The 17,714-nt window shown below is 36.9% G+C and overlaps 1 protein-coding gene across 5 annotated transcripts; it reads right to left on the reverse strand.

The window, feature by feature from the left end:
• Window positions 1-1,700: 1,700 nt before the first annotated feature.
• LOC103723927 (F-box protein At5g03100-like) lies at window positions 1,701-17,268 on the reverse strand. Of its 5 annotated transcripts, XM_039123615.1 has the most exons (6): window positions 17,086-17,268; window positions 16,829-16,983; window positions 13,149-13,190; window positions 2,771-3,692; window positions 2,422-2,586; window positions 1,701-2,351 (listed from the first exon to the last, which is right to left on the reverse strand). In XM_039123615.1, the coding sequence occupies exons 4-6, from the start codon at window positions 3,650-3,652 to the stop codon at window positions 1,977-1,979; spliced, it is 1,422 nt and encodes a 473-aa protein (XP_038979543.1). In that variant the 5' UTR covers window positions 3,653-3,692; window positions 13,149-13,190; window positions 16,829-16,983; window positions 17,086-17,268; the 3' UTR covers window positions 1,701-1,976. The 5 variants fall into 5 exon arrangements, with proteins under 5 accessions (XP_038979543.1, XP_038979545.1, XP_038979544.1 ...); XM_039123617.1 differs by lacking the exon at window positions 13,149-13,190; XM_039123616.1 differs by lacking the exons at window positions 16,829-16,983; window positions 17,086-17,268 and adding an exon at window positions 10,897-11,071 and having other exon boundaries at window positions 13,149-16,433.
• Between the last annotated feature and the right edge of the window lie 446 nt (window positions 17,269-17,714).

Raw genomic sequence — 17,714 nt, forward strand, 5'->3', positions numbered from 1 at the left:
CCGAAAAATATGACGGATTCAATTTTAGGACCCAATCCGGCCCCACGGGTCCTCCAAAATGGGTTGGGTCAGGTCACAGGTCAACCCGGCCCATTTGCATAGCTACTACAAGCCTGCTACCTTGTTTGTTTTGGTATCACACGTGCGATGGTGATGGTCTCTACATTGATACATTTAAGTTTGCTTTGCCGTCTTTCATCTTTCTCCTGAACTCATTGGGAGCAAAGAAAGACCTGCGCATACCATACTGTATACACCTGCTTATACCATGCTGTATACACCATATTTGGCTGCTACTATTCTAACACGAAAGCTCCCGGATTGAGACTTGAAGCGCATGTATTCCGTGGTACGCTGGATTACTCAACATGGAACGCGTCCAAATCAAAATCTACTACATATCGCTAGAGTGCAACTAAGCCAAACGTGTAACGCTTTCTTGGGGTAAAGTCTTATGCTTAGGCAAGACAACGATTTGCCCGTACTCAAAAATATCAGCTGATTTCCTACGTATGTATTTACAATAGTTTGTTATAACATATTTATTTTTACCAAAAATAGAAAAGACAGGCGGGTCGTGTGATCATTTCCTCAGCAAAGATTTTGAGTGCAATCAACTGAACATAAGAAATACAAGAATAAGGTTCTATAATATGTATGTAAAATTGAACTGAGCAAGAAAAGATGCGCACGGATGCAAATACCAGCAGAGTCGACCATTAAATGAATGTGTCACTGTGTATAAATTGTAGATACCTATAAAGCCGAAGGTGATGACTCCATTAATATATTTTTGGGTTTTACATGGAAATACTTGCATGTGGTTGAATTATGTAAGCCAGCAATTATATAGGAACATGTTGGTCTACATTCTTTTGCCACGGAGATAGAAATAAAAGATTTCAAAACATCAACAAATCAGTCATGCTTAGAAGGTGTGACTCTACTCTGCTAGACCAGAGGGTCGGTGAGAAATCAACTTTCCCTTTAAGATCAACCAAGCTGTTTATTTTTAATTTACATTATTGCTTTTTTTATGCATTTATTTTGTTCATTTTGAATATGGTAGAAACGCCACCTTTCAGAGACATATCCCAAGCTACCATAAGACAAAAGATCGTCTTTCTAAAAAGATTCGATACGAAACTATTGGATGTGCAAAATCCAATATTGAAATCATTTCAAAGATTTTTCTTTATTTTGTCCGTATCAACAAATAATTCTAAATACTTCAACTCCCAATCAAATAGCAATCATTCAATGCACTTCTTTTCTTATTAGATTGCAACAAGATGAGCTAGCCATGCTAGAGTTGTCTAACCAAGCTGGTGAAATGAAGATAGGTTAGTTTTGCAATCGTAAAACTCCGCCGCACAACCTTTTTAAAGGAACTTCTTTCCTTTTAACCGAGGCTGCAGAGAATTCCCATCCAACAACGGGATAAGATCAGGGGAGTCTCTATGGTGCGACTCATAAATTCACGACTTGCTACCTTTTAAAAAAACTGCGAAACCGATGAGCTATGTCTCTGTTAATCCCACTTGCTAACAATCAAACCACATGGCACTGTTACGGAATCCACAAAACATCTACAGATGAAATTAATGAAATATCAATTTTTCATTGAGGTCTCAAAAATCTGAACGACGGGGAAATGAAAGAGAGCGCATGTTTAAAATAGAAAGAGCTGGAACTTACCGAATGCCAGTGAGCTTTCTCCATCAAACAGGGATGACATAATCTAATCAAACCAACAGAAAGAGAAGTTTAACAAACAGTACAAATCTAAAACATTCCAGACGGTTTCTCTCACCAAAACAAGGAAAAAAGATCCAGACAGTAATTACATAACCATAGTTTGCCATAGTTCCCCAAGGACTAAACAAACAAGATATCTTCCAACAGAAGTTCTGAACAGACATAAGTCGTCGACCACATACTGGAGTCGAAACATTCTGAAGCAACATGACAGCCATCTAAAAATCTCTGTGCATAGGCAATATATTTTCTATACCTTCATTATCTTGCGGTGTTTCCAGCTTTGGTTTGCCACAAGTCATTGGTAGCTGCTTCAAAAGTTGAATGAGATACCTGCTTTGGCCTCTGCATTTTGTATCCACCTCTATAATTTCCTCGATGCTCTGATCCAACCAAAATCCATGTGGTGCCACTGGGAACAACGTCACAGGAGCCTCTGCTTTTGTCAAGAAGTATCTTAACAATAATTTCTCATAAGGCAAACCGGTAAATCCAGCAATTCTAAGGAATACAGGATGCATCGATGCAATATCAAACAATTTAAGAATTGGTGGGCGTTTTGAAGCAGCAGCAAGACGCGTCTCAGGATGACACTGCATAAATTAATTCCAATTCAATTACAAAGCAAGGGATATACATATGCAATTAGTTGAAGAGACTTACAGTGACAAAAATTCTCTCAACAGAAGGGCTGATGCTCATCAGCCAACTCAGAGCAACAATATTTTCCGGGCACACATAACCCATTTGCAGCTGGATCTCCTTTAAATTTGGAAACCAAACTGTATCCAGCTCATTTTCACTCTTACATTTTTCCCTTAGGAGGCCCTTCACACAAAACATCAAATATGAGAGTGTTTGCAGTTAGATTCTAGATATTTGCATCGACAAACAGTACCTGATTCTAACTAACACATTTCATAACAATCCTTGCTGTTATCTAAGCTAATAGGCAACAATTTAATCTATATAATTAGAGGGCTAAAAAAGGAGATGCAAGAGGATAGCTTACCTCCAATAGTTGTGCTTGCATGGTCAACACTTCCACATTTGATGGTGAGAGCAGTATTGTCCTTGTTCTTTCAGTTTTATATTTTCCAGTTATGTCGATAAAAGCATCTCGAAGCATGGTAATATCCTTCATGTAAAAATTTATCTGATGCCCTGTGTAGTGAAAGCTTCTTAGATGTGGGGCATCTATCTCAATACAGGACAGAATATCACATTTAGATGCTGTAAAATTTTTAAAAGCTGGATTCAGAGTGATGATCTTGATGTTATCTATAAGAAGACATCCATCCAAATGCATGCTCTCAAGGTGCCGGCATTCTCTAAGTATCTTCGGAAACTGTGCATCTCCTATTGCGACCCACTTAAGATAAAGTATCCTCAGGTTAGGCAAACGTCTGAAACTAAGAGAATTTCTCATCCAGCAGAAAGACAGGCGAAGTGAGGTCATGGATCTTGAATTTAACATATAGCTTGGGAGCTCGAAACGTTCTTCTCCTTGAAATCCAAAGTGGAGCTCCTCGACTTGTTTCTCCAATGCGGTTCTTATCCACCTTTTTACCAAAGATCGACGCCCATCCACAGCCACACGGATCTTTAATGTCCTTATAACAGGACCATTATGCTGTCGCAGGAACTGGTCCACAAATCTGACGTAGTCTCTTGTCATCAAGTCAACACGATCTTCTCCATTTGGATATTTTTTTCTTTTCAAATATTCCCAGATGCCTTCATCAAGATCAAGAACAGGCACTGCTTTCCAGAGGTGCCTCCATCTTCGTGCCAGGGCACTGGTTCTCACAGCCATTTTTGTGGGCATTCTAGAGAGAATGTTGTGCAACAGAGTATCTGGCAAGCTACTGATTCGGTCTTCACTTACTCCCATGGTCTTTTCTTCTTCTTTGCTGCTGGTGATGTGTAAGAAGCTGCAAAAAGAAATATACATTTTAGTTATGTAGATATACCAATACCTTGATAATTTTCTTTCTGAAAACTGCAGATAAATTCATAATTAGACATAAGAAAGCAATGTTCTCTTAGATTATAAAATTTATAAAAAGTAAATTTTCAAACAATGCACCGACAAGCTTTCCATTTATTAAAAATGTCATAAATTAAGTTAAGACCAAATAACAAAAAAAATCAAAAGAATAAAACAAGCTCCCTGTATATTAAAAATGTTATACATTAAGTTATTGTAACATTCCAGTTTGATTTGTATAAGTGCCCAAAATCTACCCAGTGAATAATCGGATCCTCACATACTCTCTCCATTTAAACCCTGATATCTTCGTCAGGCTAAAGGTCCAAATCCATTCATACCTAATCATAAGCACCACAATTGGCACTTGGTCAGCCTCAATGAGCCTGTGCTGTAGTGTCCTCTAGTCCACAGGGGCAATATTATTTGGATTCGTTGATCTTGTATAACTACCCAAGATCTACTCAGCAAATAACCGATGTGGGACTAAACACACACCCGCACGGTTCCTCACAGTTATTGCCAATGATAAAAACGTGGATGCGCTACTTATGTTGTAATACATTGCGGTGACAAAAGAATTTGCCATGCATAACAAGACTGCAGCTGGAATTCACAGCAGAGGCATTAGCTTCCTCTAGGTGGAATTAGAACACAATGTTGTAATGAAGATACATAGTAGAAACATAAAACTATGGGACAAATGATGGAAGAAATTCATGTCAATAATGTTATAGTATATAGTTGATTAGTGCATGAACTTTTTGTAAATGCCAAACAAATAAGATATAAAGCAGCCCAAAAAAGTCACCATAGATGATGTTTATCTAATAAAAGGCATGCAAAATGTATTATGTACCATTGAAGTTGTGGTACCTCCCTTTAACATCAATGAAGTATATAATATGGGATGCTTCCGAATATAGATGTCAACATATACTGATACCAGTGAATAGGCAGGCTTTATCAGTTTGGCATCTGCTAACAATCTATGGCATGAAAGTCCTAGATTCTGCACATACGGACGTAGTGGTGGTGATGATAGGAAATGCGCAAAAGGATAGGGCAGATTTGGGGATTAATATAACAAAAGGAAGGTAAGCAAAGGACATAATCAAAACTTAAAAAGAGAAAGGAAAAAATTTTAAGGCGGGAAATTATGCAATGTAATCCAAAAGTCACCAAAAAGGAGTTACTGCTGTAAGGAACTATTGCTAACAACAATATTGAAGGCATTGGTATCAATGAAATTCAAAAGATCCTAGAGAGATGGCATGTTTACTTTGCAGTGTGGAATGATTGAAGAAGGCAACTCTACAAAGGATCTCCTACGATTATTTCTAGTATGGAATGAGTCAATCATCCACTTTGGTATCTTTTTGAAAAAAAATGGCAATATTGTTCCTCCATTGATCAAGAATTTCGGTCTGATGAAGAGCAACAACTCAAGTGTGCAATTCTTGGCACTCTGCAACAATACATTTGAGATGTTGTAGTTCAGCTTGTAGATCACATGACAAATATCAAATCCACATGGTCGAGGCATGGAGAAGAACCCACTACCTGTCACATTCTTCTAAAAATTTTTCTAGAAGGTAATAATGAGTAATTGATAACAATCCCAACAAGTCTATGATCTGCTCATCATTATTCTTATCCTCCAAGATTTTCTAGTTTTGCCTTCTTTAACTTAGATGTAGCTTATGTCCACGCCTACCGTACATAACATTTTTCTGGATTTAGAACTACAATCATATATTAAGCATGATAACCCATAGACTACTTCCGAATCTCAAAGTGTGCCATGTGTGGTAGGTGGGCCCAAAATAGAAACAAAGTTTCTAATTCATAGCATACATAAACCACACCTTTTGACTTGGTTTTTGTTGATCCGTAATTTCTTCCTCTAAGGACACCATCAAAATTCTTGTTTTGCTTTTATATTCCTCTGTAAACTGATAGGGAGGCAATGTATCAATTTGATATTGTTAACTAATTAGTAGAGTGGACAGATACGACATGTTGAATTTTTTATTTTTTTAATGAAAAGCAGACATGAGATCTTGATGTGTTATATTTCTTATCATATCTGGTTGGCCAAAAACGAACAAATTTTCCAAAATGTGGTTCGAAGTCCCAGACTGGTTATCATGAAAGCCTATGTCTAGGCTCAGGAATTTATTTAGACAATTGCTTTGGATAGCTCTTTAACAGCAGAGGAAGTTCGTAGCTCTTCTTCAGCAGGCTCTGTGAACCCATAGTAGATTTATTTCTCTTAGGAGCCACCACCCCTCTATTTCCTTAAGATCAACTTCAACAACAGCATCTAGAATAGAGGTGCTTATGGTGGCTCGGGTTTTCTTATCAAAAACTCTACAAGTCTTTTCATTGCTGCAGGTGGAGTTAAAGGTCTTTGATACTATGGTTCTGATAGTTGAACTTCATGCAGCACAGAAAGGTTTGACATGCTATTAAAATTTCAAGTGCCCCTCAGATTATCTTGGACGGAAGGGATTCTTTGACAGTTGTTAGGTGGTTATCAGCCTCCCACCCCAGATGTTCCGTCTCACCCTCTGGTACAACACTGTTGGTGAATGATTGCTTCTCTTTATTCTTTTGAGGTGACTCATGTCTATCGAGAATCAAACAATGCGGTTGATAAGGTTGCAGCTTACATGACCAATTGATATAGAAAGATCACGACTCTATATGGAGCACTTTGACCACTCTAAGTAGGCCTGGATAGAGTCCACAAGCAAGATTGATCACATCAGAAAGCCGAATCGTATGCCAAACTTCTAAAGACCATAACTTGGTCATATAATACCCGATTGAGATGATTTTTTTTTTAATCAAATAATAAAACTGAGTAACAATATCTCTATTTATACTAGTGAAGTCTACCTTACATAGTACAAGTTGAATTGCTCTTCTAGTTAAAAAGAAATACAATTTTCCTAAAATATACATGACTAGAGAAATAATCATGAAAAGTTTAAACGCTATAAAAGATAGATCTCAACTTCTACATCAATTTTGTCTTCAGTTGTTTTGCATAATTCTTCTCAAATTAAGAGATATGTCTAGATAAATCTTTTTTGAAAACAAATTTTTGCTTTAATTCGAGGCCCAAATAATGAAATTTGGATCTAATCACTTAGTGTGGTGAGCCCTCATAAGGTGGCACCATATCATAAAGCTCGAAAAACCATCCAAGTTCAGAAAAGAGCACCTCATTCAGATATCATACAGGGAAGTAAAGGTCTCTAAAGATTTAACATGCGATTCAACTTTCTAATATGGTAGATTTCACTCCTAAACCCAGTGCAGTCCTCTACTAGTGGCTCAAGTAGTTACATCGAGTCTGGCAATCTCCTAGATCCAAGCTTCAACATCCACCCCAATCCAGATCATAATAGATAATTAAGAGGTTATATGAACCAACTTATAGAGTATGACAAGGCTAAAAGTTTCTTTTAAGTATACAAAAATATGCTTGATCACTTGGAGCTGCACAGTGGCCGGAGATCGCAGATAAGGACAGATTTATATCAAAATGTATGCTTGATCCCTTGGGCATGGATAGTGGTGGGAGCATGTAGATAATAACAAAGACAAGCATTGCCTCATAATAAACAATGCCATCTTATACCTTGATGTAAATTCTACATTAGCACTATTCCTCTTCAAAAATGGAAATAGCACAAGATCTATTTCTCTAATAGTTTTCTATCAATCTATTTGATTTCTTTACTTTTAAAGAGGGTTATGATAGGTTGTATCTAGATTTACCCAAAGATATGGCTTCACAAGTTCACCATGGTAATGCCTTTAACCTTTTGCTCCTTATATAACCCTATTGATGCCAAGTTTTATGTGTTATAACTGGAGAATTAAATCAATATTTATTTTGAAATCCAAAATGATGTACAAACAACAGAGAGTGTCCCAATTCACCATGGTAGTGCCTTGAAACTTTTAATCCCTATATAACCCTATTGATGCCAAGTTTTATGTGTAATAATTGGATAATTAAATCAATATTTTTTTTAAAATCAAAAAAATGATATACCAAAAAAAAAAGAGTATCCTAATGCATGAGGCTCCCCTGCTGCAGGTTCTGGAGAGGGTTCAATGTATCCAAGCTTGCCCTCATGAGATTAGGCTATTCCATGTTCGAAGTATGGGATGCCCAAGTCAAAATAGAGCAAGCTTACCGTTCCCCAAGGTTCACCCTCCATAAAAATATTAAGCAAAATTCATGATTATTCTACGGGTATCCTAGAATTATGCAAAATCAGAAGCAGGATCGGCGGAACCGTCCTGAATCGGACGGTTCCAGCCGTTTCGAGTCATCCCGGCAGCTCACCAGGACGGTTCCGGCAAGGAGGGAGGGAAAGGGAGAGGAGGCCGGCGGAGGGTGGCGAGGTAAGCGGAGGGCTGGGCGGAGGCTGTCGCAGGGAACAGGATCCGACCGCTAAAAAATTTTGCAATTTTTTAGTAAAGTCGGCAAATTGCTTGCTGACTTTACTTAAAAATCGCAATTTTTTTAATTTCGCAAAAAATTATCAAAACATGTCTATCTTGGCAATAAATTATCAAATTTGTATTTGGATTTGTCAATTATTTTAAGAGAAAAATGGTTTTTCATTTTTGCGGATTATTCTATAAAATTCTCGTAAAGTTCTCTACTTATACAAATTGGGCCTTTCTCTAGTTTTCATTGATTGAACTCAAGGTTAACCTAGCTTGCAAAAGTATAAAAATGTCCTTATCTTAATAGCCAATGAGGCTCGGGACTTGGCCTCTTCTCACTCACTTTTCCCTTTTCTCGCTCAGGACTTGGCCACCACAAAACCAATCGTAAAAGGGTGTGGGTTAAGGGATCAATTAAGTTTGAGAGCTAGGAGCAAAAATGTCCAGAGTATATGATATTTTAGGGACTACTCTATATAAATATGAACGACCAATGCTTATAAGTTTAAAATGAAAATAAAAGGCCAAATCTTTCATTGCACTATCCTACATGTATTTCAGAACAACAAAGAACAAAGGTCCTTTTTCCGAGTATAAATAAAGAATGAAAGAAGAGGCCAACTCTACTACAAAGAAGGCATGATATAATACATCAGACTAATTTGTATCGTCTAATACAAGAATAAATATTGAGCATCTTTAGTTCATGATGAACTATATCACATCATCCCAATAGGTTTCAATCATGCGGAGCAAAACCAATTAAAGATACAAGCATCTTGGTTCATGTATGATCAACCTCCATCATAAGTCCTCCATTCACATATCTCGCCATCTTTGTTATAGCCTCTTCCACTGCTCCATCCCCCTCCACATCTATGCTCTCCATTTTTACTGTTGCTTTAACTTCCATACAAGCTGCCATGGTTGCTCTGGTGATGCAAATTTGATCTCTTTCACGGCCTATGATGTCTCCTTTTTCCTTAACATTTGTTTTTCTTCTGGTATGGTTTCTTTGTTCCCTGTGGTTGCATGTAGCACATGGTGATTAGCCCACATGGTGGGGAACCATGCACTGCATATGGACCGACTAGATCAAACAATTCAATCACCAAAAGAGCATGCCACAGAGAAAGTGTCATTCACTTTTGCACGTGAATCCATATTTATTGTCATCATTTAGCAGTGAAAGTGGACGTTAAATATCCTTTTGGATCATTTTTATATCCAACTTTACCCTAATATAGATACAAGTTTGAGTATCCAACTAATATATATGCATATCTGTACCCATACAATCCGTCAAAAAAATAGATATGAATATGGATAGATTGGTATCCAATCCATACTCATATGTCCATTTTTGTTAGTAATCCTATTTAATTTCATATAGTACTCATGAACCTTTAAGGAAAACAAATGACAATATTAAAATGTTAATAGATGAATTTACTTTCCATAAAATCACATCTTTGATTTGATGGTCATGATCTTTAACTATCTAACTTATAACAATACTTTCAATATCTAATATATATCCGTATCTATTTAAAACAAATAAGGATATGAATTTTGCATTTGATTAATATTGGTATGTGCATCCATATTCGCCAAATTTAAATGGATACAGATATGGATAATTCCCTCTCCTTCCATTTCCCTGGGAAATAGTGTACTCAAGATATACTGATACCCAATTTGTATTTGATCCATTTTCAGCACCTATCACTACCATCACTAGAGTCTTACACATGCGATGCATGTCCGTTGTTTTCCCAACAAGTAGGGTCAGGCGAGCAGAGGAAGGGACATGAGCTACAATTTTTTATTCCTTTCTCTCTCCAGTTATGTGGTGGAACCAAGACCTACTTAATCGACAGGCTAGGTCGGGTTCATACCGAGCTCCGCCTAGGATACCACTTGATTTAGTCAGGTTGAAGCCCAGTCTGCCCGTCCTTCAGCCTACTTTCAAGCTCGAGGTCGCTATTTATCAGGCTTCAAGCCTTCAGACTAGGCCTCAGACTTCCTTCCTCTCCTTCACAATACTGTCTGTCTCCTCCCTGATCCCACCAAGCTCATCCCACCGAAGACGCCATCGCCATCTATGCTATGAGTGATGGGCGAAGAAGATGGGGAAAGGAACTGCGAGGGAAGTATTTGAAGAGCGGATGGGGGCAGGGAGAAGAGGGGAAGGGGTGGGGGAGGGGTTTGAAAGGGTCGAGGGAATGGTGGGAGAGGGATTGGGATTTGGGAAAGAATAGGGAGGAGAGGGGAGGAGTGAGTGATGTGGATGGAGACAGGAAGAAGATGAGAAAGCAGATGAAAAGGATATATTTTATATTATATATTATATTATATATTATATATTATATATATTGCAGAAAATTAGAAATACTAGGCTCGAGCGGGGTCGATGTAAATCTGAGCCCAACTGGTTTAATGGGCGAGCTCAATTTTCAGGCTCGGTCCCGATCTGTCGAGCTTAAAAACTAGGTCCAAGCCCATTTTGGATGCATTGGGCTCAGACGGACTGCCTAGGATTTTGATCAGATCTAGACTGGTGCCAAGAAAAATTAATAAATACAATCAATATAGTGGAAGCACGGGCCAACTCAATATAGTGGAAGCACAAAAAGCAGACCCACCTGATGATTGACTATTTTTTAAGTTACCTGCAGATATCTTGTTGTCTCTATGATGCTTAGTTCTATGGCTGCCATTGGTCCCCAATCCAACGTCTTTTTCTCTTACTACCAAAAAATGAAACATCTTTCTCCAAGTTTTGCACTCTTCAATTGAGAGATGCCATCATTGCCTTCCTCTGCCATATGGTTGCCAATGTACTCACTGTCATCATACAAGCTAACAATAATTCTTTTTCCAGCTGCTCTTGCCAAGATAGATAGTAGGGTTGAATTGCATATCAAGTAGCACGTGTTAAACATGCACCACATTCAAACCCTACCTACACCTAAATAGTTGGTTGAGCAAAGATAAAATAAAGATAAATGATAATTTGATGCTAGATGTATATGCATACCAATAGAAGATTTAGCTCACTAGCTAGAGTATTAATTGTGATAAGCCATTTATAGTCGGTTCCTTATCTTTAAGACCTGACCAACTCTCTCTCTCTCTCTCTCTCTCTCTCTCTCTCACAAACACACCCTAGTATTGGTGGTGGGACTTCAACACAGAGTCACTAGTACCCAAAGTCTGTAATTTTGCCAATTGCTATACTCTTTCCTAGATGTCTGGTTTTCATGATGTGTTAATTCATATCCTACCAGCACATTGCATACATTGCGTTAATCTATGAGGAAACATTATTGTATTACATGTAAATAGTCATTCACCTACCATGAAACTTAAATGGCCAGTCTTACAAAATATAGTTGCTAAGTATACTCCTTTTCTTTTCATAGTTGTGAATTCAATTGCCTAGAACATAATAGTGACTCAGACAATCACAAAGAAAGATATCATTAGATAATTCCATAATTATAAAATCAGAAAGAAAAATATTTTTTATAAGAAAGATAAGATTCAGACACTGTGTGACTATCCCACATATCTCGTTCGTGTATCATTATTTACTAAGTACTTGCTAGTGGAAATGTCAAGTATATTCAGTTACAAAAGGGATCAGATGTTGTAATGGATTCATGTTAACCTAAGCTAGTGAAATTAAATAACAAAAACTTCTTTGCATGTTAATCTACTAGAAGATTATCTCAAAATATAAGTTTTGTTTGCGAAAATTATCTAAAGATATTCTTTTTGTTTGAGGAACTTATCTCAAGGTATTCAACTATCTATCCTAGAATCTTTGTAAAATTTTAACATGAAAAGTATCCAAATTATTCATCATACACAAAATATAAACCAAATAATCTATGAAAATTGAAAGAGTGAATTTCAGACGTAAGGGAAGATATTGAACGTGTAGTTCATTAGCAATCATAAATTTTAAAATTAATGCTGATATTACATTTTTTATATTTACCAATGTGAAAAAGGAGATGAATAGCACCATTAGGTAGCGGAATGCAAATAAAAAGGAAACAGTGCATCATGGAATCCCTCTCTCTGAGGATCAAAATAGATATTTCACTTGTTTAATATTTAACCAGTTAATAATGTCAATTGAGTACTATTTTTTTAAAGATAAGTCAATGCTAGATTAGAAAGTTAGGATTAAAGTTTGAAATAGTGCATCATGGAATCTCTCTCGCTAAGGATTTATCCTGGTCACACTCTCTCTCAAATGGAGAGAAGGAGAGGAAGGAGGATATTAGGTCGAGCGAGAGAAAGAGAGCAAAAATGAGAGGGACAGGGAGGCAGGGGAGAGAGATCAGGAGAGAAGGGGAAAAGAGAAAGAAGAGAGTTAGATCCGAGACAAAGGTGTGTGCATGCCCTCGCCGGTGAGAAAATTTTCTTTTCAAATTTCCTAATTTGATTATATAAATTCTTCTGAATTAGGACTGTTGTTAGTCATAAAAAACCTCAAAAGTCAAAAAATTATACATACTTCGCTAATATTGAGAGAATAATCAAGTATCAACTTGTTAGAAATAAATATCTAAACCATTCATTTTAAACAAATGGATAGTTTGGGGAAATATACTGAAGCAAAACTTTTATATAAATCAAGATCCAGTCAAAAACCCAATATATGGAACCATATTTTGCATACTATTTTTTCTCAAGTTCTATAATAGGTAAACTAGAGAAGATTAATGGGTTATCTAGTCTAGGAAAAGAAAAATATGAATCATATAAGAGATACAAAACCTAAGATTGTACATAAGATAAGAAATGCAAGTTTGGGAACATCGATCTATCGTTTCTAGGTCAAAACATGATAATACACAATGGTCCTCTACGAGAAGAAAATGAAACAAATATAAGAATTTTATCTTACCTGATAAGAGTAGAGACGCTTCTTCGTGCTTGGAATTGCTTCCTTTGAGTAGAGAGAAGGTGGACGAAAGTGAAATAAAAAGAAAAGAAAGGAAAGGAAAGAGTTATTTAGACAAACTAAATGCACTATCTAGGCTATAGCTGTAAAGGGGGATGTATCCATTTAAATTAGAAATATATTTATGAGGTGTCAATAGTTGGGGTGCCTTGACGCATATGCAATGATGCACATATACATGGTATGCAATGTGTACCAAAATAAAATTACTTTTGGGCAATATGTACATTTAAGAAATATCTAGTCCTATAGATGGAAATAAAAAGGAAAGAATTTATTATAGTAGATTAAATGCTTTATCTAAGCGATAACTCTGATGGAAGAAAGTGAAATAAATAGATAGGAAAGGACAGAAGTTGTTAAAACAAACTAAAAATACTTTATCTAAGCGATAACTCTGATGGAAGAAAGTGAAATAAATAGATAGGAAAGGACAGAAGTTGTTAAAACAAACTAAAAATGCTTTATCTAAGCGATAACTCTGATGGAAGAAAGTGAAATAAATAGATAGGAAAGGACAGAAGTTGTTAAAACAAACTAAATGCACAAGCAACAGATGTAAAAAGGGATGTATCGATTAAAATTAAAAATATATTTATGTTGTTGAGAGTTGCGTTGCATGTACGCAATATCTAATGATTTACATATACATCGGTAATAATGCTCATATGTAATGCGTAACAAAGGAATTATTTTTTTTGTGCAATGTGTACACTTAAGCAATATCCAGTCCAACATATGGAAATAGAAAGGAAAGAAGTGGTGACATCAGATTAAATATGTACGTTTAAATGATAGCTGTCAAAGAGAATGTATCCATTAGAATTAGAAAGATATTTATGAGTCATTGAAAGTAGTGATGCCTTTGTTCAATGTGTAATAATGCACATATGCAACGTGTTGCAGTGTGTTATGCAACATGTTGCAGTGTGTAATGCAACATGTGTCAAGGAACAATACCTTACGCAACGTGTATATTTAAGCAATGTCGAGCTTTACAAGTGGAAACAAGTATTTTGGTTCTTAGGATTCCTCCTTTGGTTGGAATAAAGGACGAAGAAAGAAAAGCAATAAATACAAAGAAGAAAAGCAATAACTAGAAAGGAAAGAATTTCTTAGGACAAATTAAATGCTCTAAGTGATAACTATGAAGGGGAGAATAAATCCATTCAAACTAGAAATATATTTGTGAGTCATCAAAAGTTGTGATGCTTTATGCCATATATAACATGCTTATCTGCAATGTGCAGCTATGCTCGTCTGCAATGTGTAGCAAAGTAATAATTCTTTTTATGCAATATATAATATAAGCAATGTCTAGGTGGAAACTGATTTTTCATTCTTAGAATTGACTTCTTTGATTAGAGTAGAGGTGGAAGAAAGTGAAAAAAAGAAAAGCAAAGAACTTGTTAGAACAATGCATTACCTAAGCAACAGCAATGAAGAAGAGTGTATCCATTAAAATTAGAAATATACTTATAGTTGTTCAAAGTATTTGATGTGTAACAATGCACAACATGCAACAATGCCCATATGTAGCTTGTATCAATGTCCATATGCAATATGTTTGTTTAAGCAATGTCCGATTTCTAGGAGGAAATAGATGTATTGGTGCTTAGAATTGTATTCTTTGATTAGAGAGGTGGAAAAAGCATGAAGTAAAAAAAAATGAAGGATTTACTAGGACGAATTAGATGCACTTCCTAAACTGTGAAGGGGAGTGTATATCTACTAAAATTAGAAATATATTTGTGAGTCATCAAAAGTAGGCGATACCCTATGTGATGTGTAATTTGTAATAAATATGGATGCCTATATGCAAAATGTACATCAACGTAATAATATCCTTTTTGCAATAACACAACATGTACATTTAAGTAACAATTAGTTTAAGAAGCGATGGCATGCGTCCAAATCATATTGGACTTTTATGTGAGTTTGGTTAAGAAATGTCATATATTAGAAATATAAATCTAAGGGTAAGAGCATATTGGGTGAAGTCATTCTTATTGTTGTTTTGGGTAACAAATAGAGTAAAAGTAATGCTAGGGATCTGTATTTCACAAAACCTGATGCAATACATGATGTTTGGTTAGAATATTGAGTTGTGAAGCTAAAATTAGGTGTGCTAAGAAATTTCTACTGTGCACTAACAGGCACCACAAATTATGTTAAAAAGGGAGAGAAGCCAGCGATAACTACAAATTAAACGCACTCCAATCTTCACATATATTGACCACAAGATATATACAAAATGAGATGCACTTACTAAAGTCGTCAATGCATTTATAAATTACCAAAAAAAAATGTCATAAAGGAACGTGTATCTATTACAACAAGGAGCAAATTTATGAATCACCAAAAGAGTGATCCCTCTTCTTGAACTTAATATGCCCCTGTCAAGATATTGTGGTTAAAATCACTCATAAGTTTAAAACTTGACTCATAAGTTCCTTTTTTTTGGGTAAGTGTGAATGAAGGAGTACATAAATGAGAAGCAATAACAAAACCAAAAAAGAATAAACAAGGGAGAGAAAAAATGAAAACTAAGTCAAAAGCCTCACGGCCTGGGAAAGCCCATGGCGTCCATCTGCACAAAGTCGAGAGCTCCCCAAGTAAAGAGACTTGGAAACCAAATTGTCAATCTTCTTTCAAGGAGGCCAACTAGGTTTCTATGTGTTAGTAAAAGAAACTCATAGTTTAAAATTCTTTGGTTATTGACATGTACATATCTAGCTACTTAAATCTAGCTCGGCCTGATTATGGGCCAAGCACAGTTTTATAATTTATGACCCCAATAGCTCATCCACATATGTTAAGTATGCACATGTTTGTATCCAAGGATAACTCTTATGTTTGACAGATATATGTAGTTGCACCATGAAAGAACATCGTGGTAGCACACTGTATTTCCAACATGTAGTTCTAATAAATACACAATCTGAAATTGGGAGTGTATTCTTTTTGTGCTGAAATTCAGCATGGCCTGCCCATTGTTTTACAGCAGGAACAATCAATAAAGAAATTGGCTACATTTTTTGGGGATGGTTTAGCTTAGATAGATATCAAAACATGTATCAAAGAAGTAATGCAAATGTATAATATCTAGAAAGTGGCAAGGAAATAAAGGTTCTAGTCTTGGGAACCCCTTAGTACTAAGAATTAATCACAAATTTTTCAAACCATCACTCATTTCTGTTGCTTGGAATGTGAATGTTATAAACTAGCTACTCTATCATTGGGCATTTGCTTGAGCGGTAGCATAGCTTGCGATTTGAGAAAGTAGTGGGGATTGGATTCCTATTAGAGATAACCATCCAAAGGTGGGATGGGTATAAGTTAGAAAGGTGGAGATTAAATGTTCCTAATCTTAAAAATAGTTAGTATTCAAGTCCGGAGACATTGACAATAACTTCAAAGGATCGCACTTCTTAACCCAATCCCAGCAAATATATATTTTTTTTACGTAAATAATAAACCTAAACAACAACTGCGAGAAAAGAGAAAATTCAAAACAACGATAACCAATAATCCATCACGAATTGAGAGAAAAGTCTAATTCGAAACAGATGTACTCAAAATCAGTAAAGAAACCCAAGAAAATTCCCAAAAGAAATGGAGACCTCGACAAGGTAGTTGCTTAGGTATCTGATGGCGTTCTCCCTAAAATCTTCGTCGACGAACTCGACGATGGCCTGGGGCATGGTCATTAGCCTCTTCATCCACTTCACCTTGTGCTTCTTGCCCAACTTTTTCCCCTCCTTCGGCCCGGAGAGCTCTGGAAACCCGCCAAAAGGAAAGAGAGAGCGCCATCAAAGAATCAAGATGGAAGAAAGAAAGAAAGAAAGAAAAGGAGAGGAAACATGGGGAAAGGTGGGACCTTGATCGATCTTGGAGTCTTGGAGGAGGCTTAGAGTTCTTTCCTCCCATCGCTGTTCCTCTTCTTTCTGCTTCGGGTCGCGGAGGCATTCCTCCACCTCCGCCATTTTTCCCGGCCTTCAAATTTCTTGGGCTGAGAGAGAGAGGGGGGGACGTTGGAGAGAATGGGGGACAGAGAGACGTCGGTGGGAATGTGAAAGCGGGGAAGGGTTTAAATACGGAAGATGAGGTCAAAGAGATTTGGGCCTAGAGCTTGGTTTGACGGGCTTAGAGTGCACATCTATCAAGTTGACCTTGAGAAAATTTAGAATTGGAGACTCCTAAATGAAAAGCATCATCTGAGATACTACATAAGCAAGAAGAGAGCCTCAGGTGTACCGAGCTATCAAAAGTCCATATGATAAGTCAGCATGCTTGATCTCAGCCACTTATACCCCGGCACGCTCCACCACGACCCTCGGAGACGGACAGCTCTCGCCGAAGGTTCGAGTGTTCCTTGACAACCAGATCTGGTAAGCAGTATAGGTTGCCTCCACAGCCACCTGCCACGTCTGGGAGGCGTCAACCCATCAACAAATCGCCTGTAGGAAGGAGCCCAACTAGCCCGAGAATCCGTCGGGAACTCAACAG

The sequence above is a fragment of the Phoenix dactylifera genome, chromosome 2 (genome assembly GCF_009389715.1).
Source record: "Phoenix dactylifera cultivar Barhee BC4 chromosome 2, palm_55x_up_171113_PBpolish2nd_filt_p, whole genome shotgun sequence".
In the NCBI taxonomy this organism is placed as follows: domain Eukaryota; kingdom Viridiplantae; phylum Streptophyta; class Magnoliopsida; order Arecales; family Arecaceae; genus Phoenix; species Phoenix dactylifera.